The sequence below is a fragment of the Prionailurus bengalensis genome, chromosome D4 (assembly GCF_016509475.1).
Source record: "Prionailurus bengalensis isolate Pbe53 chromosome D4, Fcat_Pben_1.1_paternal_pri, whole genome shotgun sequence".
Lineage (NCBI taxonomy): Eukaryota > Metazoa > Chordata > Mammalia > Carnivora > Felidae > Prionailurus > Prionailurus bengalensis.
The window spans coordinates 92268616-92294243 of record NC_057359.1 but is presented as its reverse complement, the minus strand read 5'-3'; the positions used below and the strand labels follow the sequence as shown (position 1 = coordinate 92294243).

Here is a 25628-nt window from a genome sequence, read left to right as displayed (position 1 = left end):
CCTTTCTGTCACGAGGGCTCAGGATGTGCGTAAGGCGGGGAGGAGGCTCGGGAAGCGCCCCTGCGCAGGTGCAGCTTGGAGGGGGCGGAGTTGCTGGGCCCGCACGGCCGCCCTCGAGAGCCCAGGACGGGTCTCAGGAGGGAGGATGCCCGCAGAGCCGGGAGCCCGGACGAGGCAGCGTCCTGCAGACGAAGTCATTCGCCTCTTGCCATATTCCTAGAAGGAACTCGCTTCTGACAACAGCCTGGACGGTCTCCACGAGGAGCCTTGAGCGGGTCCGGGGCAACACGCCCGCCAAAGAGAGACCAGACCGTGGGGTCGACGGCCCTGCGGCAGGCAGGCCGGGCCCCCCGGGCTTTTGGTCTCCCTTGCTCCCAGCTTTCAACCCTCAAGGACTGGGAACAGTTCGCAAAGCTGGGAGCTTGGGCAGACCCGTGTCCTTGCAGGGAGAGCAGCCTGAGGACAGAGCTCAGGCTGCACACAGCCCTGGAGCCTGGGAGGGGCACCCGGAGAGGGCCGCTCACCCCGCCTCCGCTCACGGGCAGGGCAGGGCAGGCGTCAGGAGACCTCTCACCAGGCATAATCCTGAGCTCTTCCTGGGAAGACTCCAGAAGGCGACGCCGGCCCTGCCAGGATCCCACCCAGGCCAAGACGTGAGGAGGGCCTCGGATGCGGGTCTGCTTCCTCCCCGCCACCCCCTCGGGGTCTCCTGCAGGCAGAGGCACCCACACTCAGCTCTCAAGCCTCGACGGGACGCAGCACCCTTGGACCAGCAGCTCGCTCACCGGCCCCTGCAGGCCCCTGGGAGCAGGTCAGGGCCGATCCCTCTGCCTCCCCGAACCCGCCACACCTCCAGGGCCAGAGCACAGGAGGGAGGCTTCAGGCTTGCCTCCTCCAGGAGAGCGAGCCTAGGAAACAGTGCCGAGGCAAAGCGCCATGCCCGACACCCAAAACTGGCAAAAACGTCTACAGTCTGATGGCTAGCCACGTGCACGCTGGGCTGGTGGGGTCGGTGATGCCCCGGGGCTTCACTCAGATGTGTTCTCCGTAGGACAAGAAAATCCCCCCCACCCCGCCACCCCAGACTGTAGTGCTCTGGGTGTCTGGGTACTTCTTTCCCACCCAGGATGGTATAATGCGGGAAGCCCTAAAATCAGCTGTCCCTCCCCCCATTCTTAAAGACAGGAAAACTGAGGCCTGAAGCTAGCAGGCAAACGACACGCTCAGGATGCGTTGATGTACGAACAACATTTTGCACTGGATTCCGAGCCTCTGGCTCGGCTGGTGTAGCTGCTGGGTCACCTGACTCCGCAGGCTCCCCCCAGGGAGGCAGTGAAGTTTCACGCCCCAGCTCGGGGGACAGGGCCGCTGGGCCACCGTGGTGCTCGCTGATCTGGGAACCAGGGGAGCTGCAGGGGTGTGGCCGGAAGTGCCCCCCCCCCCCCCCCCGGAGAGGAATGCCCAGAGACACTGAGCCCCCCTCCAGTTTTAGAAAAGGAGTTTCAGAGTCGTTTTTCTCTGGCTGGGCCATCGGGAAAAACATACAATCCCCTTGAGAGAGAAATCTTTACCAACAGACACAAAACAAATGGAACCTTGTTTGTTTGTTTTTCCCTGTGTACGTTTTGGGGTCAGGGATTACCAGCATCGTGGACCTAAAGAGAAGGCGGCCACAGGGAGAACCCTGATTAGAGGCGCTGCACCGTCACACGGGGAAGGTAACGAGGTGCCGTTTGGCAAGCCAAGGACCAAGAGACAGACTGGACACCAAGGCACCAAGGTGCCGGGGCGGGGCGGGGCGGGGGGGGGGGCGGCCGGGGAGCTGCGGGAGCCCCAGCCACCAGCCCCCACGGAGCCACCAGCCCCCACGGAGCGGGAGGCGGGCTCTGTGCTTCGTGCTCACCGGAAGCTCCAAGCAAGCAAACGGGCCGCTAAGATGGGGCCCGTTTGCAAGGCGGAAATAAAGACCAAAGCAGCAGCCGCAGGACGGGAGTGTGGTCCTTAAGTTACTGAGCCTAAGTGACAGCCCAGGGAGACGGGACAGCCACTGCTCACTGTATCGTCCACTGTTTACCCACCCCCACACCTGCTCACCCACCTGTCCGTTCATCTATCGACTGACGGACTGTCTGTCTGCCCGCCTACCTCCCTACCTACTCACCTATCCTCTGCTCTCTGCCTGTCCACCTAGTTATCTATCACCTACCTCCTAACTGGCTGCCTACCTATCACCTACTACCTCCCACCCTCCCTCCCTCCCTCCCTGCCCGCTTGCCTACCTGTCACCCCCTACTCTGCCAGATGCAGTGTGCAGCCATGATGGGAACGGTGTCCCTGGACTTCCACCGTGACCCCAGGGCACGGGGACTCCTACACCCTCACCGTACAGATAAAACAGGTGCAGTGCCTTGGGAGAGTCACCCGGCCACAGAGCAGCACTTAACTACTTTACGCACTGCCGGCCCCAGACCGAGGGTTCTCCCGCTTTGGCGTTGTTTACCTGAATCGCCCGGGTGCTGGTTAGATGCAGATCCCCGGGCCCCACCTGCAGACTCCGATTCAGTGGGTCTATCTACAAGTCAAGGTGTTTCTGAACAAAGAAACGCAGAGGCGAGACCACACGGCTGCACTCCCGACACATAGAGAATGCGGTCCCCGGGACTGGTCCTCTCTCTTCGCTCCCAAATCAACCATTTTGGCAGCCCCAGGGGAACCACGTGAAAGCCCCAAGGTTCACAGTTGCAAGGAAAATTCACGCAGCTTCTAAAAATAGGCCAAGTGTCTTTAGGGGGTGGCATCCCCCTCGGAGAGGCCTGCGGCTTCTCTGCCTTGGTAACTTTCCACTCTGAATTTCCGTTTTGCTCCCTGACCCCTGACTCGGAAAGCATGGAGGTTTCATCGCCATTTCTCACTGGTATACACAGTCTATATCCCAGCGAGGGAAAACATAGTCAATGAGCCCTCTCCCACCCCCAGAGTCCTCAGAGGCTGGGACAGACCTCTCAGTGGGGTGTTGGCAGGGTGTGGCCAGGGGGAGGCGATGGTCAGCGTGGGGTAATTGTGGCTAGAAACCCAAACCTGTGCCCAATGGTAAGAACCACACAGCCCATCGTCTTAAACATAGCCCCATCACTGTGAACATTCGAACATCCCCACGGACCCCTGCAGTGTCAGAACAGGTCCTGGGTCCCCCTGCCCCCGACACTGGGGTGCGGTGAACCGCGTCACTGGAAAAACGCAGCAGACGATCCCTCATGTGACATGGCGTAAGTGCCCACGGTAAACCAGATTAAACTCCCAACGCCTCTCGCTGTCCCCTCCGGGGCTGAGGTATGTAACAAGCGTCTGCCTTTGCTGAGGTGCCTAGAACGGCATTTGAGATAATCTGGATGTTCGGACCGGCTCAAACGGGTGCGGGGGGGGGGGGGGCGGCGGGGAGGGGGCCCTGCCGACTCCTTCCTCGCTCTCTGGACATTCCCTTTCACCTCACAGCACTAGGGACTTTAAAAAGTATTTGTGACCTTTGGGACGTTGTAAGTTCATAAAGAGGCATTTGGGGTGTGTTTTTGTGTGGGGGGGGAGAGGGAACAAAAAGGGAATCAAGTCAGAATATCAGATAAAAAACCTAAGGGAAGCTTCTTCATAAATCAAAATGACCCTCCATCATGCTAAGAAGTACACGGCAGGGACACGACCCACCTTGGTGTCAAAAAACAGTAGGTGAGAAGGGCCAGCGAGTCTCGGTAAGAAAACCCAAGAATTAATTGGAAAGACCGAAATGTGCCAGGAGAGCGGACCCAGACGCTAACGAGCCACGACTTGTGGAAGCAATCCACGGGAGAGTTGACAAGGCGAGCGGGTATTCGATCCCAAGAACCTGAAGGGGTTCCCCCAGCGGCAGGGGTGCTTCCCGGAACAGGACAACGGGGTGGAGGGGCCGGTGGGCTCAGAGGAGCTGCTCTATCCAGGCTGTTAGGAGGCACTTGTGCCTTTACTCCCCGTCAACGGCAAGTCCTCTACCGTGGTGTGACTGGAGTTTCTCTTCTCTTTTATTCAAACTACGCCTGATGCGTTCTCTCGGGAGTTTCCTCAGCCCCTGTCCCCAACCCGGAGAGAATCTGAGGTGTCCGTTTCCGGCCCTATCGAACTCGTGTCCTAAACTCACCCGGGACACACGCGCGCGCACACACACACGCACACACTCATACACATCCTTCAGATGGTGCGTGGCATCTGATGCCTTCTCCAGATGTGCGACTCCACGGGGTCTGTGAGCTGGCCTTCTCTGCACAGGGTGGGACAGTGCCCTAGCCTGAGTGCCGCCTACCGGGGAGCCTAGGCGGGAGCCCTGCCCGGGGCCTCTCTGGAGCCAGGCGGGCGCTGTCCGCTTCAGCACCACTCCCTAAGCCTGTGTGGGAGCGGAGGTGGGCGGAGCAGAGCCGCGCCCCCGCAGGGTTCTGGTCCTACCTAGTTTTTGCATGCATGCACGGAGCCTTTCTTCAAGATTGGACACTCTGCTCTGCAGTTCATCGTAGTCATAGGCGCCAATCTCCTCTTGCAGCTCGTTAAGCACTGACGTCAGGTTCTGGACCTCCTCTTTAAACTGCAATACCAATTTGGCATCGGCCTTGTACTCCTCCAACACAGGTATCAAAGGCCTAAGTTCATCCATTTTCGCTTTTATCGCCTGCAAGGTCAAAATAAGCTGGGTTCAGTGCTCTGCGTGCAAAAACTTGCCACACCCTGCCTTGGCCTGGCTTCTCTCCCCGGGTGAGGGAGGGTGTGCACCTTCCTGCTTTCTTTATAGGTTTATGTATTCTGGTCCAAACGGGGTAGAAAAGCATATTAAACAGTCTCCGGAACACCAACATATTTGGGAAAGTCTTTATTGTCAGTTTAGAATGCAACATCTTAAGGTTACATGCTTTTAGTCACACACACAAAGTTTCTTTTTTTTTTTTTTTTTCTTTTTCAAAAAATGCATTGACAAGGGTTCAAACTATCCATGAAATGCATCTACAGTCACATGCAAAAGAGGATCCTGGTTGTATTCAAGGTTCCTTAGTGATATGGTGCTAAGTATTGGAAAATAATAGCAAAAATGCATGGTGCCCAAGCTCTCTGACCCTCTTTCATGGTTACATGGGAGTGGACTGCCTCTTCAGTCAGTGCAGCATTGAAAAAACGCTTTTAAGTTAGCCCTGCAAGCAAGAAAATGAAATACTGTTGAAGAGCTGCCTCACTAGCTTGCCTTAAACAGACAGCCATTAATAGACAAATATTTTCATGGTCACTTAAAAAAAAAAAAAAATCACACTGCAATGCTAGATTTCGTCCAAACCAACTGCCTTAACAGTTAAAGAGCTTCCCTCGCAATCCCTGTTGAAATTCTCAGTGCGGTTAAAGCATGGTCAAAGGCAAGGGGCTGCTTCCCCTCCCCCGGGGCCATACTGCCCCCAATTTTGGAACCGGAAGGGGGATGCCCGTGTGCACAGTACCAGCACCGCGCGGCTAGCCCTCGGCGGCTAAAGGCACCCTCGTCTCTGGGGGAATCCGAGTCTACCACGGAGAAGGGAATGCATGCTGCCCTTTCAGGGAGAGACACAAACTCTTTTTGGTCAGGCAGGTCAAAATCTCTCTCTGAGACAATTCGCAGTGACGTGTCAGGAGCAAGGACAACGTGTTCACCTGCCTCCGACGTGAGCGATCGCTTCATTTCTCCTCAACAGGCTCAGGCCTGCTATCGGTTTATTTATAATATAGATTTATGACTTCGTTAGCCTGCCATTTTGCCTATGTAATGTATCGCTCTTACAAGCGGATTAGTTCTTGCTTCATGCAGGGAGCACATCAAAGGAAAACATTAGCATAAAAAGAACAGGAAGACAGAGCATCAGCAATTTCTAGTCAAGCAGGGTTGTGTAATTTGACCTGTTCGTTTATATCTGGGCTAGATTGCTAATTAACATGCATGTGTACCTTAATTGAGGTGCGTATAATTTTTCAATTTGAACATTTTGAAGCTGACTAAGGTAGAAATGTATATATACATATTTCTACATATGTATATATAATTCTAGGGCCAACTCTGGCTTTAATGTCCAGAGTTACCCGGGGGGGGGGGGGGGGGGAGGGGGGGAGAAACACTTACCAGGAAGTGAAAAAGATGTTGGTGTCTCTCTCCTTCTTCCCTGCAAATCTACAGTGTGCCTTGTCATAGCTAAATTAGGTCAGATGTGAAAAATTGCCCTGAGTGATCCCTGCTCAGAAACGGCTCTAATCAACGAGGCTAATCCTTGGCTAATGTGATTTACCTGCCGCAGCTTGAGAATGACAACGACCAATCATGTCCCTTCCCGGCTAATCTGTGACCTGGCTCGAGAAGCCAGGTCTGGGGATCCCCCCGCACCACCCCCCCCCCCCCCTGCCTCGGAAGCTCACGGGGGGGTCTGAAAGCCATTCCTCAACCCGCCCCTTTCAAGGTGTCATTCGCCAAACCAGGGCGGGGACAGGCTGCCTGTCTATTTCTAAGGACAGCGGCCCCCTTGCAAAGGGCGATTCTCGCCGGGCTCCTCCCCGGGCTCCCGGTTTCTATTTCCAGAGGGAAGGGGCGAAGCCTGAAGGGAAACCAAGCCCGGTCTTGGAGGAGGAGGGACACACTTACCTTGAACTGCCTGGCCAGGTGCTGCCTGTGGCTCTCCTCCACCTGTCTGAACTTGGACTCCAGCCCCTTCATCTGGTTCTCCATCTTTTCCACGTACTGTAAGTCTCTCTGAGTCCGCCTGTCCAGGACCTCTATGGACTGAGACATGTTCTGCACCTGTCAAAAAGGGCAACAGGTTCAAGGAAGGAGCCGTAGCAGGTGCCCGCCCATCGTGTTTGCCTTCTAAGGCACGACGGCGACCTTTTCCACACGGCCAACACACAGGGAACCAGAAGCGGCCCACACATCATTTACTAGCTAATCACCAACACTGGGGAGTGTTATGACCAAGGACTCCCCAAACAGAGCAAATTGCTTTGGTAAACATTTCGCCTGCCACGTTCCGGAATGCTGCTCCTTGCAGCCAGGGCTGCCAATCAGGGGTTCGGGAGCGTCAGGTCCTCCCTGGTCACGGCTCCAGGCACATGGCTCTGGGTGGCTCTTTTTCTTCCCTGTGTCAGGGATTGTGTTTAAGTCTCTCTACTCTGCAGGATGAAACCAGTTAGGCAGGCACGCATACCAAGAAAGACGAATAGTGCCTTTGGGCTGCCCCCACCCCAGGGAGAGCCTCTCTCTCCTCCTAAATCTCCCAGCCGTCCTGTTGCCAAGGCTGATGGCAGGAGCGTGGAACCAAGGAACAAGAGAACTGTTCTCCCTGCCTCTCTATCAACCCCTTTCCCCATCCTGCACACCATCCATCACGCCCCGCGATATCACAGGTAGATGACTGCTCTGCAAACATGTACATTCCGAACATACAGTCAGGAATCGATCACCCAGCAAATGAATAATCACTGTTTTACATCTTTGCAGGCAGATCAGAATTGAGTCGAGCCTCAAGATGGAACTTTAATATTCAACAGGATTCCAGGGAGCTTAAAAGAAAACAGTTTCAGTGCAGCCACCTGCCAGAGCGTTTTCTTTTCGGGAAAGTGGCTCGTGCTCCTGGGCACAGGCATTTGGGGCGGTGGGGAGGCAGAACGGAGCTCAGGGTTGCTGCAGCGGTGTTTGGGTCATTTTCCCCAGAGTCCAATCCAATTACGAGGGAGGACGACACCTTTACAACCGCGAACTTTCAGCTCTGATATTCCACTGCCTTTGAAAACTCTCTCCCTTTTAGAAACTGAATCATTTGGGTATGACACGTAGCCGGACTTGGCCAGTGAAAAGCTGGTAGTGGTTCGGTTTCTGTGCCTCCTGTGCATCCTCCACCCCCACAAATAAAATAAAATAAAATAAAATAAAATAAAAGAGCACATCTAAAAGACTTCTCAGTGGGAGAAAAATTGATATTACTCATTGCAGCACTTTGAAATGCTGCAATTTTTTGGTTAGTTATTTAAAAGTAACACACAAACTCAGTTTCAAAATTCACGTTTGTAAAATACAACACGTGGGTGACTCTGACTCTCTCTGATCCTTTCTCTTTAGGCGTTTTACGGGGACCTGGAATATATTTGTTCTCTTACCTTCTCTCTCCCTGCCCTCCTCGCGCTGAATAACCAGCTGTCTCACCTCCTCACATTGAGTGACTACAGCACTCCCTTTGAGAAGAGTCGTGAGTTTTGGTTACCTTAAAGCCCAGCCCGAGCACCACCTCCTCCGGGGAGGCTTCCAGGATGCGCCAAGCCAGGAGTGGCTGCACACTGCTTGGAAACAGCACTACCTTGTTGGCGCCATGCCTGCAGGGCAGCAACCCACTCATCTGCTTCAACAGCCGGGGGGTGGGAGGGGGCTGGGCCTCACTCACTCCTGTAACCACAGCATGAGGCCCACACATCATAACGTGGGGAGTGTCCCCCCAGCAGCCACAATGCTGGGAGCAGGAACACAAATGGCGTCTCTGGTCCAGACCCCTCTCCCCTCCTCTCCTGGGACATCCGATTCCCCAGGAGCAAGGGCCTCCGTGGGCAGAGCAGAAGCCACTGGGTCCGCCGGCTCCAGTCTCGAACCGCCAACAGGGGGGCCACACGCTGCACAACGGGCTTTTCATTTGCCAGGGAAGGAAGGCTTGTAACCAGTTTTAAATAAGATCAAATTTAAGATTTAGAAAACAAAATTTAAGGATGCCAAGCTACCCAGCTGCCTTAACACAAAACGCGACTCTCCCTCTGCCTCTCCCACCTCGAGGGAGGGTGGACCCTCCTCTCTGGCGGGTCACAAAGCGGGAGGGCACAACCACTCCCAGGTGAGCCAGAAGACCGGCCCGGGGCCACCCACCCTCTCTGCCCCTGGATGTGCCCCTGAGAAGCAGACCTACGAGCTCAAGGTCACGCAGCTGCTAAATGACACCGACCCCCCCCCCCCCATGCTCTGCCCAGCGTGGGAGCAGGAGCTGGGAAAGCGGGGGAGGGGCAGCGACAAGCAACAGACACACCCGGCCTCCAGGGATTAACGAACCACTAATTATTTACTGAAAGTCTTCAGTGTTCCAGGCAGTGGGCTAAGCCCATCACGTCACTACTCCGTTCAAACTCGATGAAACCCCGGTTGGCGAACACTATTTCCGGTCCCACTTTCTGCATAAGGCTCAGAGAGGTCGAGCAGACTGTCTGCCGCCACACGGCGGCCAGCCACGATTCAAGGCCTGGGCGGACTCCAAAACCCACGCTGCCAAATTCAGGGCAGGTGGCTTCCTCGAGGGGAACAGAAACAGAGCCCCCGGCCCCCCCTGCAGGCCTTTTCCACTCTGTGGGTTTCCGGGGGCCCTCATCCCCCCCCGCCCCCGGCCCCGTGTCAGAACCGGGCTAGCTAGCGGTCAGGCACTGCCTGCTGCCGCCAGGCCCCTCCCAAGGGCTCCGGGCCAGTGACAGTCAGAGCCCCGGGCGTGCGGCCCACGCCTCCACCGCGGGAAGCCCCCCGGGTGGGTTCACGTGAAGCCAGGCCGGGGAGACACAGAACTAGACGCGAGGTGGCCGGCTGGGACCCCGGCCCCACCGACGGCACGCACCACCAGACCCGCACAGCTCGGTGCACGCTCCCCACGGCAAGAGAAGGGGGGGGGCGGCGACCGGAGGGAGGCCCCACGACGAGAACGCTGAAGCCCCCTCGCTTACAACAAAAGCTGCTGCCCTCTGAAAACACGGTGCCCACCGGGGTATAAAATAGGGCCTTAAATCGTTAAGCCGTGGCGCGGTGGCGTCTGTGGGCAGAAAAGAGGGCTCCCAGGCCGGCGCTCCACCGGCTCTGAGAGCTTTCTGGAATCCAGAAAGCACCTCCCCCAAGAGCTGGGAGTTCTTCCTCACGGGCCCCCAGCCCCGCCCCCAGCCCCGCCCCCCAGCCCGAGCGCCCCCCCAGCCCCGCCCCTCAGCCCGGACCCCCCCGCCCTGCCCCCAGACAGGGCCCCCCCACCCCAGCCCAGCCCTCCGCCCGACCCCCCTGCCCCGCCCCCCTCGGCCCATCTCGGCCCCGCCCCATCCCCGCCCCCCAGCCCGGCCTCAGCTGTCCCAGAGGCCCCTTCGAGCTCCACCTCCTGCCTCTGCAATTCTGAATAATTAAAGGCCCAATTAGGCTTTGGTCTAGTTTGGTGTTAATGAACGTTTGTGGAATCTGCTAAATGCGTTTTACGTTAATTCTTTGCAAGTGATGTACTGGGTGGGCTAGAGATGAGAACAGAGACCACACTGTCCTTAAAGGGGAGCGGGAGCCACAGCCCGGGGCTGCCCAGAGCCTCGCCTCCCTTCTTCCTCCCCACGAGCAGAGCTGGGAGCGCCCCCCCCCCCCAATCGCTCACCGCCCCCTTCCCTCCACACTTCGGGAAACTGAGGCCAAACTGGGACCTGCCTGGCCTGTGGTCCTGTGAGGGGTGGTGGTTGGGCGGGGCCCAAACGAAAAGGTCCTGACCTAGCACCACAAGGCGCTCCCCCTGCCAGCGCCCTGACCTGCCCCAAGACCCTCACGGCTCGGCCGGCGCCTCCCCTCGTGTCCTCAAAAACGGCCAACGTACAGTTTTACTGGCGTGTGTGATGTGTACGTGGGATGTCCACAGGGTATGTGTGGTGTGTGGGGGGGTGTGTAGGTGGCCCTGTGCATGGCGTGTGCGTGTGCCTGCGCGTGTTGTGTCCATGTGTGTCCGTGGGTGGTGTGTGTGCGTGCACAGCTCTGGGAGGGGGGCGGAGGACGCCAGGCGGGGGCACCGCTCCGCGGTTTGAGTGCCGGCCCCCACCTCCCCCCCAGAGCCAGCTGCTTGGCTCGGGACAGGTGGTCCACCCTCTGACTTCCACTCTTGAAAACGGGGTGAAAAATCTCACCAAGTTTACATGATCCTCGTGGAGATCATTTGCAACGATGGCTTCCGAGTGTGTATTTGAGCCACACGGTGCCGTTCGCAGTGGGTGCAAAGGTGAGGACCCAGTGCGCGCACGTGGCTCCTCAGGGGAGCCTGCAGCGACCGGCGGGGTCTACTCGTCTCCTCCTGGGCCATCCTTGGGGGTTCTGCACCCATCCATTCACTCAGTCACGCGTTCACAAACATTCTGAGTGTGGACGTGCCACGAAAGAGGGAGGTCTCGAAGCAGGACAGACCCTGCAGGCTGGCCGAGCCTTGGTGCTGGTGTGGGCACGCACACACGCATGCGCACACACACACACACACGCACGCCCCACGCGGACTCACCTTCTCCAGCAGCTGCCTGAGCTGTTTCGTGCGGGCGTCCCGTGAACACATGGTCTGCTGGGGGGCGACCACTGTGCAGATACACCTGCCCTCGCTGTCTTGGGCAGAACTATAAACCTGCCAGCTCTCCTCGGGGTTGGTGGGCAACACCTGGAGGGGGGGGGGTGGTGAGGGAGTGAGAGGGAGAGAGAGGTCAGACCATAAGGCAGTGCAGCAGGAAAGACACCCGGGGAGGACTGTCAGAGTCCAGCCTCCGGGAAAAAAGGGCAGACACGGTCCAAAGACGCGTTCGTTCTGACCACGGGGAGGGAAAGGGGCCCCCGAGAACAAAGGGGCGATCTCCTATCGGGGTCCCCAGGGCCAGAAGGAAGTGAAACCGACACGACTCTTTTAATTCTTTTTTTTCCAATCCAGGGGATTTTTAAATTCCAGGAATGTTTGGAGTTCTGGCATCTGACCAAATTGATAGGTTAGGAGGACGGGAGGGAAGAGGCCGCAAGCCGGCGAGGAGCCAGGCAGGAAAGCAAGTGGCTGGTTCACTCGCAGCACGTAATTCGGAAAGAAGATCTCCTCCCCACAAGGCACGCAGGGGTGGCTGGCGCAGCCTCGCTCCGCCGTCCCTGACGCGAAGGGATGTGGCACCCGCGGCAGAACCCGGGATCCAGCCGCCCGTCAGCCCAGAGCCGCAACGCCCCGAGCCCCGACCGTCCCCGGCACCCCGGCAGAGGCCGCCGGAGGAAGCGCCAGGCTTCCGACCCAGCTGCCACACGCGGTCCTTCGGTGGATGTCACCAAGTTTCTGGCGGCATGGCGTTCACACCCAGCCTCGGTCCCGGGGTATGCCCAAGGACCCACCAAGGAACCGGAGCCGTGTGTGGCCGGTGTCACCTTGCCGCCCGGCTCGGGTCCCGAGCGCCAGGGGCACAGGGTGGACGCTGCTGTGGGAAAACACTCCCTGAGCACAGACCCTCCCCGGCAGCCTGCCCGGGCGCCTCAGGTCACCTCCCTGCTATTTTTAGCCTGGCCCGGGAGGAGAACCTATAGTAGTGGATACATTTGTTTCATTCATTGCCAACCCCAGAGGCTTAGGACCCAGACCCGGGAGCAAAGTCATTATGAGAGCGCTGGAAGGAAGCGCTTGAAACGGCAGGTGAACGTGACAAGGGTCTCAGGAGGGGCTCACACGGAGACCTGTGCCCAGGGCAGCAAAAACCAGGTGGGAGAGGAGCCTCCTGCCCGCCCCCCTTCATTCCCCACCAGGAGGGGCCCGCCTGGGGTCCTTCCTTCCTCCGTTCCCCTCCCCTCAGGGCTGCTTCCCGCTCGGCCTGCCTCCCAGTGGCTCCAGCCAACATCCGACTCAGGCCTGCCCACAGGCGCCCCGGCCACTCGCCACCCGCCCTCTCCCCCCCCCCCCCCCAAGGCCTTGATGAGGGAGGAAAAGCCACCTGGGAGGCAAGGCAGAGGGGCAGAGGGGACAGGAGGGGCCAGCTCCACAGGCAGTGCCCCCCAGGACCACTGCACCCTCCCTGGCCACCAGGGCCGGGACCGTCAGGGACCTGGCTTGGGGACTCGCAGCCGCCAGCTCCCCCAACGGCCGCTGGCCCACTCCGGCAGTCCGTCTGGCTTTGACAAAGTAGGGCGGGCTCCGCTCGAGCCCTGGCTGGACCAGCCCTGACAGGGCGGAGCACCGCGTCCCCACCCCTTACTTGCTGAGTGACCTTGGACAAGTCCCCAAGTCCCCTGCCTCAGTTTCCTGACCTTGTCCGCGAGGGACTTAATATCAGTTGATGCGGACTCCAGGCCTCCGAGTCCCTGAGGCCCCCTGCCCCGAGAGGAAACCCCGGCAAAGGAAGGAGGCGCGCCCCTGGGGGACCGGGGCGGGGTGCGGGCCGGCGGGGCAAGCGCGGGGGGCACGGTCACCCCCGTCGGCGGTAGCGTGGGGGGGAGCCGCCGCCGGGGACCCCTGCCCGTGCCCTTGGCCCCGCGCCCCCGCGCCCCCGCTCGGCGCCGCCCAGCCAGGGGTCGGGGTCGGAGGGAGCGGGCGGGAGGGCCCGCGGGGTGGCGGCGGGGACTTACGCCGGTGCTGCGGTCGAGCGTCCCGCCGCTGGCCGCCGAGAGCTTGGTGGTGTTGAGGCCCACCAGCGAGGGCAGCGTCTGGGACATCCAGTTGGTGATCATGGCCATGGTGCTCAGCACAACCCCGATCTTGAGCAGCGGCACCGACATCGCGCCTCGAGTCGCCTCCTGCGCCCGCGCGCGCCGGCGCCGGCTCCGCGCCCCCGGGCAGCCTTCAGGCGGCGGGCACCGCGGCGGGCAGGGGCGCCCGGCCGAGTCCCCGCGCCCCTTCGGCCCGCCGCCGCCGCCCGCCCGCCGCCGCCGCCCCGCGCGCCCCGGCCATGGCTGCGCCGCCCCGGGCGCCGGGGACGGTGGCCGCTGCCCGCTGCCCGGTGTCCGCGGTGCCGCCGCCCCTCCGCGCTCCGCGCCTCGCCGCCGGCTCGGGCTCCGGCTCCGGCTCGGGCTCTGAGCGCCGCGCGGGCTGCGCGCGGGGGCCGCGGCCGGGAGGCGGGGACACGGCCGGGCGGCGGCCGACGCAATCTGCCCAGGAAATGGGTGGATTTTTCCTCTCCGCTCCGGCTCCCCGCCGCCCCCTGGCTGCTGGCAGCGAGGCCTGCAAACCCCAGTCGCCAAGGGGTTGAGATGGGTGTTCAGGGAGGAGAGCCGACCACCGCCCCCAAGTCCTAAAATCGCGGCGGCCTTAGCGTCCAGACTGGTGGCGCCGCTGCTCCCTCCCGACGGCCGGACGGACTGAGCGAGGCCTGGGCACCCCTTTGGGACCCTCGCTGGCCACCCCGTCGCGCGCTCAGCCCTCGCCCTCGCTGCCCTGGACCTACTTGGGGGGTGGAGGCTCCACGCTCCCCGCCAACCCTGCCGCCCCCGCACTGGAGCCCAGCCGGGAAGGGGTCTCCAGCCCCAGCGCCGGGAGGGGAGGGGCGAGGAAAAGGGTGGAAAGGGGAGGGCTTTCTGGAATCCCGGGGGATGGGGGATGGGGGGTGGGAGGTGGGGCAGGCGCTCTAAGGCCTCTGGGAGGAAAGGAGCCTCCTGGCAGGTGCAGCACCCACCAGTGTGGGCCCCTGGGTTGGGGTGGGAGGGGTCCGAGGGCAGGGCAGGAGCTGCCTTTAGGTTTGGGCTCAGGCATCGGGGCAGGAGAGCTGAAGGTGCCCGGCCCATGAGGAGTGTGGAGCTGGGCGGGGCCTTGGGGTGTGTGGTTGGGGGCAAGAGAGGAGCCCGAGTCCTGGGGCCCAAGTGGAGGGTCAGGGCAGCCTGGCCTAAGTCCCCAGCCCTCCGCGGCATCACGGCAGGACACGCGCACGTCTCCGAGGCACGGGGCTGACTGGGTCGAACACCTGAACGCGGCTTTAGCATTTGTAGGAGCCTTTAGGGGATGGAGGGTCCGTCTGTCCTCAGTCCCTCCCACTAAGCGCCCCCGGAAGTTTGGGAAGCATTCACCAGATCACTCACCACACTCTTTTCTGCCTGGGTGAAAATAAATCTCCCTTCCCGAACGGGGATTGGAAGGATCCGGCCTTCCCGGGGCCATCGGAGATGGACACCACCTTCCCAGGGCGTCTGTCTCTGTTCCATCCCCTTCGGGAGAGGGGACGATGACAGCCAGGATGGTCCTGTGTGAGACCCCACTGAAGGGTTTCCTGATTTGTTTTCCCCAGGGGCACCAGGGAGTGCAGGTGGCCGGTTCCAACCGTTGGGGAAGGGCGCCACCTCCCAGTGTGAGCGGGTACTGCAGGCTCCGCGGCCAGCCCGCCCGTGCAGGTCACACCAGGCCACACGCGCAAGCCGGTGCCAGAGGCAGCATTCACGCGACTACCGGAGCTCAGCCTCCTTCCCCTGCCAGCGCGTGACCAGCAGATTCGGGGCCACGAGCCACGCTGGCCCAGATCACTCGCGCTCAAATCCCACTGCGGGCAGTGGCCGCTTCCTTGGCGGAAAGAATCTCCAGTCGAGCCCAACCCAGTCTACGGAACTCTCGGGCCGTGCATCTAGAAGCGGCAAGGGCTTGGATACAGCCTGCCGTGCAGCCCGGGACAGGAGCGACGCCAACACGGGAGCCGATTCCTGGACACTCGCCATGGCCGGGCACCGAGCGTGAATGAAAACTCTCTTATTATTAGTGGCGAACACGCCGCTGCCAGAGAGAGGCGTCTCGGGCGAGCCGCTCAGCACGGAGAACGCAGACTCAGGGCAGGCGGCCTGGGTTTGAGCCCTGGCTCTGCCACCAGCTGTGAGACCCCCGGCCGAGGGGTTGGGCCTGCTGTGCCTCAGTTTGCCCATCTGGGAAACGGGCTCGCTAACGGTAACAGTAACCTCTCTCTCCGGGGTACCGTGAAGACGGAGCGCGTTAGTGCGGGAGCGGGTTTGGCGCCCGGTAACGGTGCCTTTCCCAGTCACCCCCGCTTGGCAGGAGACAGCACGCACTCGGGAGGCCCCCTCCGCTGAGTGACCAGGGCTCAAGTGCATGGCAGGGCTGGGACTCGTGCCCCCGGGGACCCCTGCCGCCCCTCGTGACAGCTGCTGCTGTTGATATGGACGCACAAGTGCTCAGGAGGTATTGCTTGACAGGAAAGTAATCCCCCCCAACCAGAGCCCCATTCGAGGAGGATGAGGGTCCAGATGGGCAGATAGAAAGAATTAAAAAAGGAAGCAAAGGAAGTTTGAAGGGCACCACGTCCGTCGGGCTCCTCAACTGAGAAACCCAAGACCAGGTAGTTTGCGACGACGGGGCCGACGCTGCTCCGGGGAACTCGGGAGGCGGGAGGACCCCGGGACCCACGAGCTGCTTCGGCTCCACCCGCCCGGGACCCCCTCCGACCCTCGACCCTCCTCGACCCTCCGCGCACGGGCACTGGGGGCCGGCCTGGGGACGTGAGCCCTGCAGCCATGCCGGGGAGCTGGGAGCGTTTGTGGCGTCCCCTGAGGCGTGGCTGGGAGGCCGTCTTTGTAAACATCGGGCTCTGGGTGACTCCCACGGGGTTTGCCAACTGTGGACGGTGCCTCGGAAGTGCTACAGCTGCCTGGGAGCCGAGCCGACCCTGGAGGTCAGAGAATTTGAGCGGGACTTGGGGCGACAGCTGGCTCGCACCCAGCCTGACGCCTGTCAGTCCCTCCTCACCACCTCTGCATCCCTTTCAGTGTTTACAAAGGCGCAAACAGAGGCACCATTCACATCCCTCCCTCCCAGAGGGCGTGTGTAGACAGAACAGGGGTGTGTGGTGGGTATAGCCCTGCTCCTGACCCACAGTGAGCCTGCACCCCTGCCGCCCTGCCCTGCACCCCTTCCACCCTGCCCTGCACCCCATGCCCTGCCCTGCACCGCTGCTCTGACAAGCTGGGGGTTGGAGGTAAGTCACTTCTGACTCCTCTAATCCCAAACCAAAGTCCTCTCCAGGGACTGGAATCCATGACTCAGTAGGAGAGACTCTTGCTTTTAATGCATTTGAAAGGGTCATCCGAGAAGCCTTGAGCAAGTGTAATTTGATTTGGGAGGCCACACAGTACTTCCGAAAGCAAACTGTGCATTGTGGAAGAATGAGGCATTTGGATTAAAGGATCCTTGGCGTCGGCCAACCCCAAATGTTCCTGAGGAGGAATTTAAATCCCAATTTCCACACGGCTTCGCTGGAAGCAAGGGCTCACTTACGCTCACCACTCTCAATAGCCACCGTAACACTCACTGAGCAGGTGCTGTGCCCCAGACGCCCTCACGCCAGCTGCATCATGTCCCTTGATCCTCGCGGCCGCCCATGGGCGATGCTCTTGCCGCGTCAGGCTCGGGAAGACGGCAAGACCGTCAAGGTCATGTGGGGAGCCGGCCGTTTCCAGGACCGAGCTCAGAAACGTGGCACACCTCTGCCTGTCAGACGTCACGGGGTCCGTCTGCTCCGGCCGCTATGACAAAACACTGCCGGCTGGCAGCTTATGACGGCAGGCATTTGCCGCTCGTGGTATGGTCCAGCCCTGGGAGGTCCTGCCTCCCGGCTTGTGGCCCGCGAGGAGGCACGACGTCGGAGCATCTCCGTTCTACAGACAGAGCACAGGTCCCCAGAGTAGGGACTCGCTCAGGTCTGGGCCTTGGCAAAGGGACAGCCCCAAAGAGCAGAATTTGGATGCCCTTTTGCTGTGGAAAAGCATGCACATTTTCCCAGGGCGCCTGGGTGCCTCAGTTAAGTGGTGGACTCCTGGTTTTGGCTCAGGTCATGATCTCACGGTTCGTGGGATCGAGCCCCCGTGTCGGGCTCTGCACAGCAAGGAGCCTGCTTGGGATTCTCTTTCCCTCTGTCTCTCTCTCTGCCCTTCCCCAGCTTCACTTGCTCTAGCTCAAAATAAATAAACACTAAAAAAAATTTTTTTTTAATGTTTATTTATTCTCGAGAAACAGAGACAGAGCATGAGCAGGGGAGGGGCAGAGAGAGAGGGAGACACAGAATCGGAAGCGGGCTCCAGGCTGGGAGCTGTCGGCATAGAGCCCGAAACGGGGCTTGAACTCACCGACCGTGAGATCACGACCTGAGCCGAAGTCGGACGCTCAACCGACGGAGCCCCCCAGGCGCCCCAATAGATAAAGTCTTTTGAAGAAGCATGCATATTTTTCTGAAGCTATCCGCACATAGCCGGGGTGGAGGAGAGAGGGAGGGCAGACGGAAATGGGAGAGGGTTAGGGGGCCACGTGGGGCTACTCTGCTCCCTCACCCTGTGTGCGCCCTTTCCATCACTCTCCTGCTGGGGAAGAACATTTGTGCAACAGCGAAAGGTCTGGTCTGGAGCCGGGCACCTTGGGACGTTTGTTAGCCCGGCTGCAGAGCAGAGAGCCGACCCACCTTGCTGCGAAGCCTCCTCCCGGGTCCCTTCCTTCCGCCGTCCATGCATGCGGGCTTGAGGTCCTGCGGAGCTGGGACTCACGGTGTCTATTCCAACCCCCCGGGAAAGAGCAGCCACTTCCCCATGGGACAGTGCTCTGTGACCCGCAGCTGTCACCAGGGCCGCTTCTTCCCTCAGCCACGACACCCCCTTCTAGCCCCCAGTCCCGATTCTTTGTCCTTCAGAGAGCTGACCTCCCATGGTCCCTCCCCGCGGCCCCCCACACCCTCTGCTCCTCCTCCGGAAAGTTCCATGCTGCTTTCATAAACGTTGCCTCAGACTGACTTGCATCCAGACCGGGAGGCCACGGCCATGTGTCCTCTCAGTTGCCCAGCGGAAATGGGGTCCGCTTCTGGGAGTGGCGCTTTGGAGGCCCTGGACGGGATGGCCTGTAGGCACGTTGCCCTCTGAGCTGAGCACGTGGGTTTTGGGGGCCCCCCAGACGTTACCGCTTCCTATCGCCCCTTAAGGGAAGTGACCATAACCGACTGAGGAGAGCAGTCTGGTTTCTGCTGAATTTAAGTCATTGATCCGGACACGGGTTCACGGATTCCAACATGGCTCAGAAGGCCAGGTCTGCAGGACCAGGGTGCTGCCCGATGCCCCTCCCTCCCAGAGCACACGCTCCGCCCCCAGCCCCGCCTCCAAGAGATTAGGACTCTGCCTGATGGGGGGGCGGGAACTCCGCCTCAGAAACCTTCCCAGCCAGCTCTACCAAAGGGAGGTGTCGTGTCTGGAGAAATCGAGTACCTGGATGCCACATCCCCACTCGCTCTGCCCCTAGGCAGGGAACGGGAACTTTCCTGCACCTGGCGGGGCCGGCGCTCGGGGACTCAGGTCTGAGAGCCGCGGATTGTTTCTGAAAGCCTGCCTCTGTTTCTTCTCCGGGACCTTGTTCGCTGTCAGATTTAGCACCAACACCCTGGGGTGCTGAGTCCACTACTGATAATATTTATAAATATACCTCTGCTTCCTCTCCGACCCTCAGACACCCAGACCATCACTGAGAGCCAGAGGGAGTAACTTCGTGTCCTTCCGGAACCACCCATGAGAGCCATTTTGCACACTGGAGGAGTCACTGCCGTGAAGTCCAAGCTCCCGGAGGGCGTCGCGCCCGCTCCCTAAACCCCTAAACCCGCAGGACCGGAGTGAGACGCTCTCTGTGAGCCCCACGCCCCGCGCATCTGAATGGGGACGGAGCCAGGAGATGCGCCTCGGTGCGGCCACCCACTCTCCTCCTGGCCGCCAGATTGTAGATGTCGTTAAACCGCACACAAGGAGCACACAGGCCAAACCCCTGTGGCCAGGATCAGAGCAAGCGGGTTGGAAAGCTTGCGTCTTCCAACACTGCCCGAGAGCTAAGACGGCAGCTTCACCCCAGTCACTTGGCAGGTGTCCCAGGATGGAACCTGGGCACAGAGGAAGGGGGAGCTGCGTTTGCCAGAAGCCCCCGAGCGGGGCCTGGTCCCTCCTCCCCAGTGCTGTCTGAATCACGCCCAGAGCCGCACGGAGCTGAGTGTGTGTGTGTGTGTGTGTGTGTGTGTCCCTGCCCGCTTCCTGGGCTCAGCCGTCAAGCAGACGTAGAGCTCCCTCCCGGACCCCCATTTTGTCCCTGAGAGCGTGCACTCTCCAACGCCCGGCGGGTGGACACGGGGACTTGTTCGAGGCCACCCGCCCTTCGCGGTGGGAAGGGCTCTGCAAGGTCAGGGTCATGCCAGACGCTCCCGTGCCCTGCTGTCCCCCCTTCTAGAAGCCGAGCTGGCAGGTGGGAGCAGGCAGCGCACGGGGCCCCACCGCGGGAGACGCGGGAGACGACGGGCTGCCCAGGGGCGCTCCGCGAAGCTCGGGGGGTCTGGCGCCTCGGCCCCAGGCGCCTCCCTGCTCGCTGCTCAGTGGCACCGAGCCTCCCCTCCGCAGTTCATGTGTTCACTCCGTCTTAACAGAAACACGAGCTCGGGTGTCTCAGGCGTCAGACGGACCTGGGAGCACACGGAGGGGTCTGTCACTTACACGCTGGGCCGCCAGACGGGCCGCGTCATCTCCCCCAGCCTCGGTTCCCTAATTCTGAGGGCGGGGATACGGCACGGGCTGCTGGCCTCACCGCCTCCTGCTCCAGGCGACGCTCCTGGTGGGCAGCGTGGCGCAGGAACCCCCCTTGCTGGTGTCAGCCCCTGTTCCTCATGTGTGTGTGGGGGGTCGCCTGAGAGGTGAAGGGACGGGTGTTTTCGGGTCCCACCTGCTGCCCCCTCCCTCAGCCCCAGTGGGAGCCGCACTGGCCAGCGGAAGTGGCCCTGCCATGGCAAGGACCCTCAGGCTGCCGGCTTCGGGGTACGCAGGGCGTCCTCGGTGCTTTTTTCCACCGCCGAAAATCGGTTCCTGTCCCTGTCAGTCCGGCTCACGGTTGCCATATGCGTCTAATTCAGTTTAGCTTGTAATTAGTTTTGTATTACTTTACACGGTGATGTTAATACTGATTACAGGGCCTGATAACTTTAGTAATACATACAACCCAAGGCAGAAAATTACCTTTCTTTTTATCGGGGAAGGCTGAAGTCAGCGCGGGGAGGAGCACATTGCTTTCGGACTTGAAGCAGCCGTCAGCGAGGACGATCTACGGCTTGATGCCCCCCCGCCCCGGGTGTCACGGCGCCCTCCTGCCCGGAAGGCGGCCACTTGGGAATCCGGAGGGCTCCTCTCCGGTGGCCTACCAACCCGCCGGCCGCCTTACATGCCGTGTGTCGTGAACTGACCGGTTTGGGAGGAGACCCCGGTGCTCCTGAACCCCCACCCCGCCTCCGCTCGCACTCCAGCGTCCAGGGCACCCGTGGGGGAGTCCAGGTGAGTGGGGTCATCGGCCCAAGGTTAGTCTAGAGCAGGCCACACAATGGGGCTGTTGCAGTCTAGTTACATCGGCTCAGGGAGCGGGCTGCGTTTTCTACAGCGGGACCGGCGGGATCTCAGGAGGAGAGAACGGATTTGAAGTGATGGGTCCCGGTGGGATTCTGGGGGCTAACCCCCACGCCAGCTGCTCTGTGACACCCGCCCTGTCCGTCCACAGCACCCCCACCCCTCCCCAAAGGGGGCCGGGGTTTGCTCTCATCTGGGCTCCGGCTCCCGGCCCGGCCGTGCCAGCCACAGCGGCGGCAGGCCACAAGGGCACTCTGCTCACTGTTCACGGCCGGAAGGCCGTCACGGGTGTGCGCGTGGGGGGCTCGCGTCCTTAAGAAAGGCCAAGCCCGGCCTGGGGCTCGCGGTGACAACAGAAGCTCTGCGTCTCTGTTGCAACAAATCCCATTCCTCCACACACCCTCCCTCCTGCCTCGGCCGGCCTCCGTGTAGCCCCTCCGCCCCCCTCCCCGCCTGCTCACGGCCGGACGCTCGAGCGGCCTCAGGACCGAGGCCGCCACCTTCCCCGACGCTCAGCCCCGCTCCGACCCCAGAGCCCTGGGCCCACACGGTCTCCTGCCCCTTGCACAGCCTCGGGTCCCACAAAGCCTGTCGGCCCAGACGCCAGACCACAGGGCTCGGACGCGTCCACACCCCGAGCCCGGGTCTGACTGCGCTAAACCCGACCAGCTGGCGTCCGAGAACAGCACGAGCCGGGGAGGGCGAGTCAGCGGCCGAGCAGGACAGGGTCTGTGTGAGGCCCCCTCTTCCAGAATCATCCGGTTACGAAAAGGCGGACGTGCGGGCTGAGAGGTTAAGAGCTTCCCTCAAGGTCACCTCGATGGCGCCTGGTGGGGTCGGGGGACAAGCGCGGGCAGCTGGGGTCAAGGTCGTTGCTGCAGAGCCCCCGGCCATTTCACAGCTTCGTATGCAGGCAGCACGCTTCTATCGGTGGACCAGGTAGGCCTGAGCCCAGGAGGCCCCACAGCCTGACTCCCCCAAGAGGGAGGGGGCGGCTCCCCCGTGCCCTGCTGGGACACTCCCAAAATCCTTCCCAGGAAGCACGAAGCACCAGCCTTTCTTTGGAAATCACGGAATAAGGCCAAGAAAGGCCTGTCTGTCTGAGGACAAGCTTCACCTGGACCCACCGGCCTGGCACGTAGTAGGCCGTCCGTCACTGGTCGGCATTCGGTGGCGCGGCTCATCATCCGCGAGCTGTCGGGAAAACAGGTGGCTCGGCCACGCGCTCCTCTCCCCCGCCCGGCCGCGAGCACCCTTCAAGCAGCGTCCGCGAAGCGCGGGTACCAGCCCCACGTTCCTGACTGGCTCCCGCTTCCACGCGGGCTAACCCGCGAACGCAGCGGCCCTGGAGCCCTGCGGGCACGTCCCTGGAAAGGCCTCGAAGGGGGGTGTGTGTGGCCATGGGGGCCACTTACAGAAAGTGGGAGAGAAACGGAGGGGGGTGTGGGGGGGAGACAGACACCCCGCGGCTCAGCCGCCGGTGCTCGGCCCGCCCTCTGTTTGCTTATCTCAGCCACTGACGAGCGCACTTGGCTTTGCTCACGACACCTGGCTGCCTGGGGCTGGATTACTTTGGGATCAAGAGAGCAAGACTTCGGAGCGCGGTTGTGCCAGTAGTTCTCAGACTGACCGCAGCCCAGCCCTGGCCCACACCTGCTCCCCACTCCACTCCCCGCCTCACAGGTTACTGGTGGCCACTCTCTGACCCTTCACAGGCTGGGAACAACCAGGAGCGAGCTTACCTGGTTGAGCCTTTGTTCTAAGATCCCACGGGGATACGGGACGATCGGCCTCCCACAGGGGACTCTCTAACCTCCCAGGGAGGGAGGGGCCGGGCCTCCTGGCTGCACCGAGGGACACAGTCCCCTGAGACATCCCACAGCTCGGCCTCAGGCCTCAGAAAACATCAGCCCCCCCACTGGCTGGCCCAGGGGAGGGCGCGGTCGTGGGGCGCTGACCTGGGTCCTGAAGGGGACCCGGAAGCAGGAGGAGGAGGAGGCACGTGTGCGTGCACAGGGCTTGGCTGACACCCCCCGGGGGCCGGAACCGGCAGCGTGGCCGGGCAGACGCCTTCGCCACCGAGACAGAGCTTCCAGCTGAAGTCGGACCGAAAGTTTCTTCCAAGAACAGGGGATCTTTACACAGACGTGAGGAGGAGACCTCTCGAGGAAAAAGCCTGCGTGGTCTGGGAATGGAGACTCGGGGTGCCTGGAAGTGAGGAGGCCGTTAAGGCTCGGAGGGCGCTGGGGGCGGCCACGTCCAGGGCCACGGACAACCAGCATTCTCTCTCCCAAAACGTCTAAATAAGGCACATTCTACTCACTACCTGCCTGGCTCCTTGCTGCCCACGTGTGCTCCCGTCTGTGGAGTGTGAATGTGTGAGTGTGCACGTGCGTGCGCGTGTGCAACTGTCCATCCACGCTATACCAGCCCGGCCTCGGCCAGGCTCTCCCCACCGCCCAGGAAACTTCTCTCCCGGAGACCACGCGGCACCTCTCTAGGGGACCCGACCGCCCGATGGCACCGGGGCAGGGGTCTCTGAGGGCGGCTGGGACAGGACCCTTGCGACGCCGGGGTGGTGGCTGCGTCTCCCGGGCAGAGCCAGGGAGCCGGCAAGGGCCTCAAGGCAGAACAAGGGAACACTGTTCCAGAGCCTTCTCTTCCGTGATCCTCCTCTTGCCCTCTCTTCTCTCTTTGTTTCCTCTTTTCTCCTGAGATGGAGAGAGGTGGAGGGAGGGAGGGAGGGTCAGGGGCCGCTGGGGGCTTGCGGCAAGGTGCTGGCGGCCCCGTCCGCCCCCTGGACCTGCAGCTCCAAAGGGCCAGTGTCTCCAGCTCCTAGCGTGGCACGGCGGCACCATCGAAAGGGCATTTTAATGTCACCCCCGAGCAGCCCGGCTCCTGAAGCTGGCAGCGTCTTCCCAGCACCCCGCTGCCAAGGAGACACCCCCATTCCAGCGCTCCCAGACAGCCCTCTCCTCCTCCCAGACCTGCCATCTCCGAAACGGATTTTTAAGATGGAGAATACCAGCCAGAGACGGGCTTTCTATTGATACGTTGCTCGGGGGCGGGGGGGGGGGGGGTGGGGGTGGGCAAGCGAGCCCGCTTCAAACGCCCAGCGGTCCCCACACGCGCACACGGCCCTCGCTTGGCACTCACGCTTCACGCCGCGCATGTGGCCACAACCCCCCAAGCCTCCACACTGAGTGCACAATGCGCCCAGCCCTGCTCCCGCCGCCTGTCCTTCCCGGTCTGGCCTCGGAGACACAATTGCCACCCCCTGCTCAGGGGAGCCCCAAGGGCAGCATTACACCCAAAGGCAGAGACACAGGAGGCTCCAGAGTAGGGGGCTGGGGGGGGGGGGGTGGGACTCAGAGCTTCGGCTGGAAATGCCAGGAGCTCGGACACCCTGCTCTGTCTCCCCCGACCCGGGTGCCACCATGCCGCCCTCTGAACTTCTGGGGGCGGTGGGAGGCTGGGGGTCCTAGGAGAGAGGGGCACCCCCTCCCCCCGCGGCGCTGGGCCGGCGCTGGGGGTTCCGGGGGTGGGGGCGCACGGCGGCGGTCTCCGCCGGCCTGCACCCCTCCCTCCCAGCCGGGTGCGCGGCGCTCCGGCCCCCTCCCCACCCGGGGCGCGGAGCTGCGAGCCGCTCCCCGACTTGGCCGGCCCCGCGCTGGGCGGACGCCGCGCTCCCTCGCTCGCAAGGAGGAAAATGGCGTTGGACGCACGTACTTGAGTGAGTTCGGTGCCCATCAGGACGAGGAAGAGGAGGCTGAGGAGCTTCCGGGCCGGTTGCATGTCTGGCTGCCACCGCCGCCGTCCTGGCATATGCAGGAGCCCCGGTGCTGGCGCCGGCGCTGCGTGGACGCGGACGCGGACGCGCTCCCGGCTCTGCTGGCCCCGCGCCTTCAGCACCCGGAGCCTCCGCTCTGCATGGCGAGCGCGTCCTGCGCGCTGTCCCCGCTGTCCCCGGGCGGGCGGGGCGCGGCCCTCCGCGGCCCCTCCTCCCGCGCTCCCCCCCCACCCCCCCTCCCCGCACGGGCGCGCCTGGGCGGGGGGTGCCAAAAGTTTGCGAGGAAGGCGGCCGGGTGGCGCAGAGGGACCCGCGCGCCACGCTCGCGCGCGGGAGTGGGGAAGGCGGCGGCGGCGGGGAAGCAGGCTGGGACAGGATGTGACATCAAAAAGGCGGGGGAAATTTAACTGGGACCGAAGAGTCCATCCTGGCTGGCGGCAGCTGCGGGAGGCCCCGGACCCCCTGGGGTTGGGATGGGAAAGGCAGAGTGGGGGTGGGGGGCCTGGCCTGGCCGCTGGGGGAGGATCTGCAGGCGGGCTTCACATCTCCCGGAGGGACAGAGATGGCAGCTGATGGCAGAGATGGGTGTCCTCAAAGGGATGGAACATGCCCTTGGGGGTCACCTTTTAATGAGACCCAGCAAGGCTCAGACCCAGGAAGGATGTCCCCGGGGGTGGGAGTGCG

General features: G+C 61.8%; 1 protein-coding gene across 4 annotated transcripts in view; it reads right to left on the bottom strand.

Annotated features, from left to right (window-relative positions):
* Window positions 1-25166, bottom strand: part of OLFM1 (olfactomedin 1) — a 36522-nt gene extending 11356 nt beyond the window's left edge. Inside the window, exons 1-4 of one of the 4 annotated variants that reach the window (XM_043567271.1) lie at window positions 24884-25166; window positions 11319-11468; window positions 6665-6820; window positions 4468-4687 (exon numbers count right to left, since the gene is read on the bottom strand). In XM_043567271.1, the coding sequence (XP_043423206.1) occupies window positions 4468-4687; window positions 6665-6820; window positions 11319-11468; window positions 24884-24979 (622 nt within the window). In that variant the 5' untranslated portion in view covers window positions 24980-25166. Of the gene's footprint in view, window positions 1-4467; window positions 4688-6664; window positions 6821-10953; window positions 11065-11318; window positions 11469-13393; window positions 13622-14836; window positions 14975-24883 lie in introns of those variants that run through there. The other 3 variants (XM_043567270.1, XM_043567269.1, XM_043567272.1) reach the window with 3 other exon arrangements.
* Between the last annotated feature and the right edge of the window lie 462 nt (window positions 25167-25628).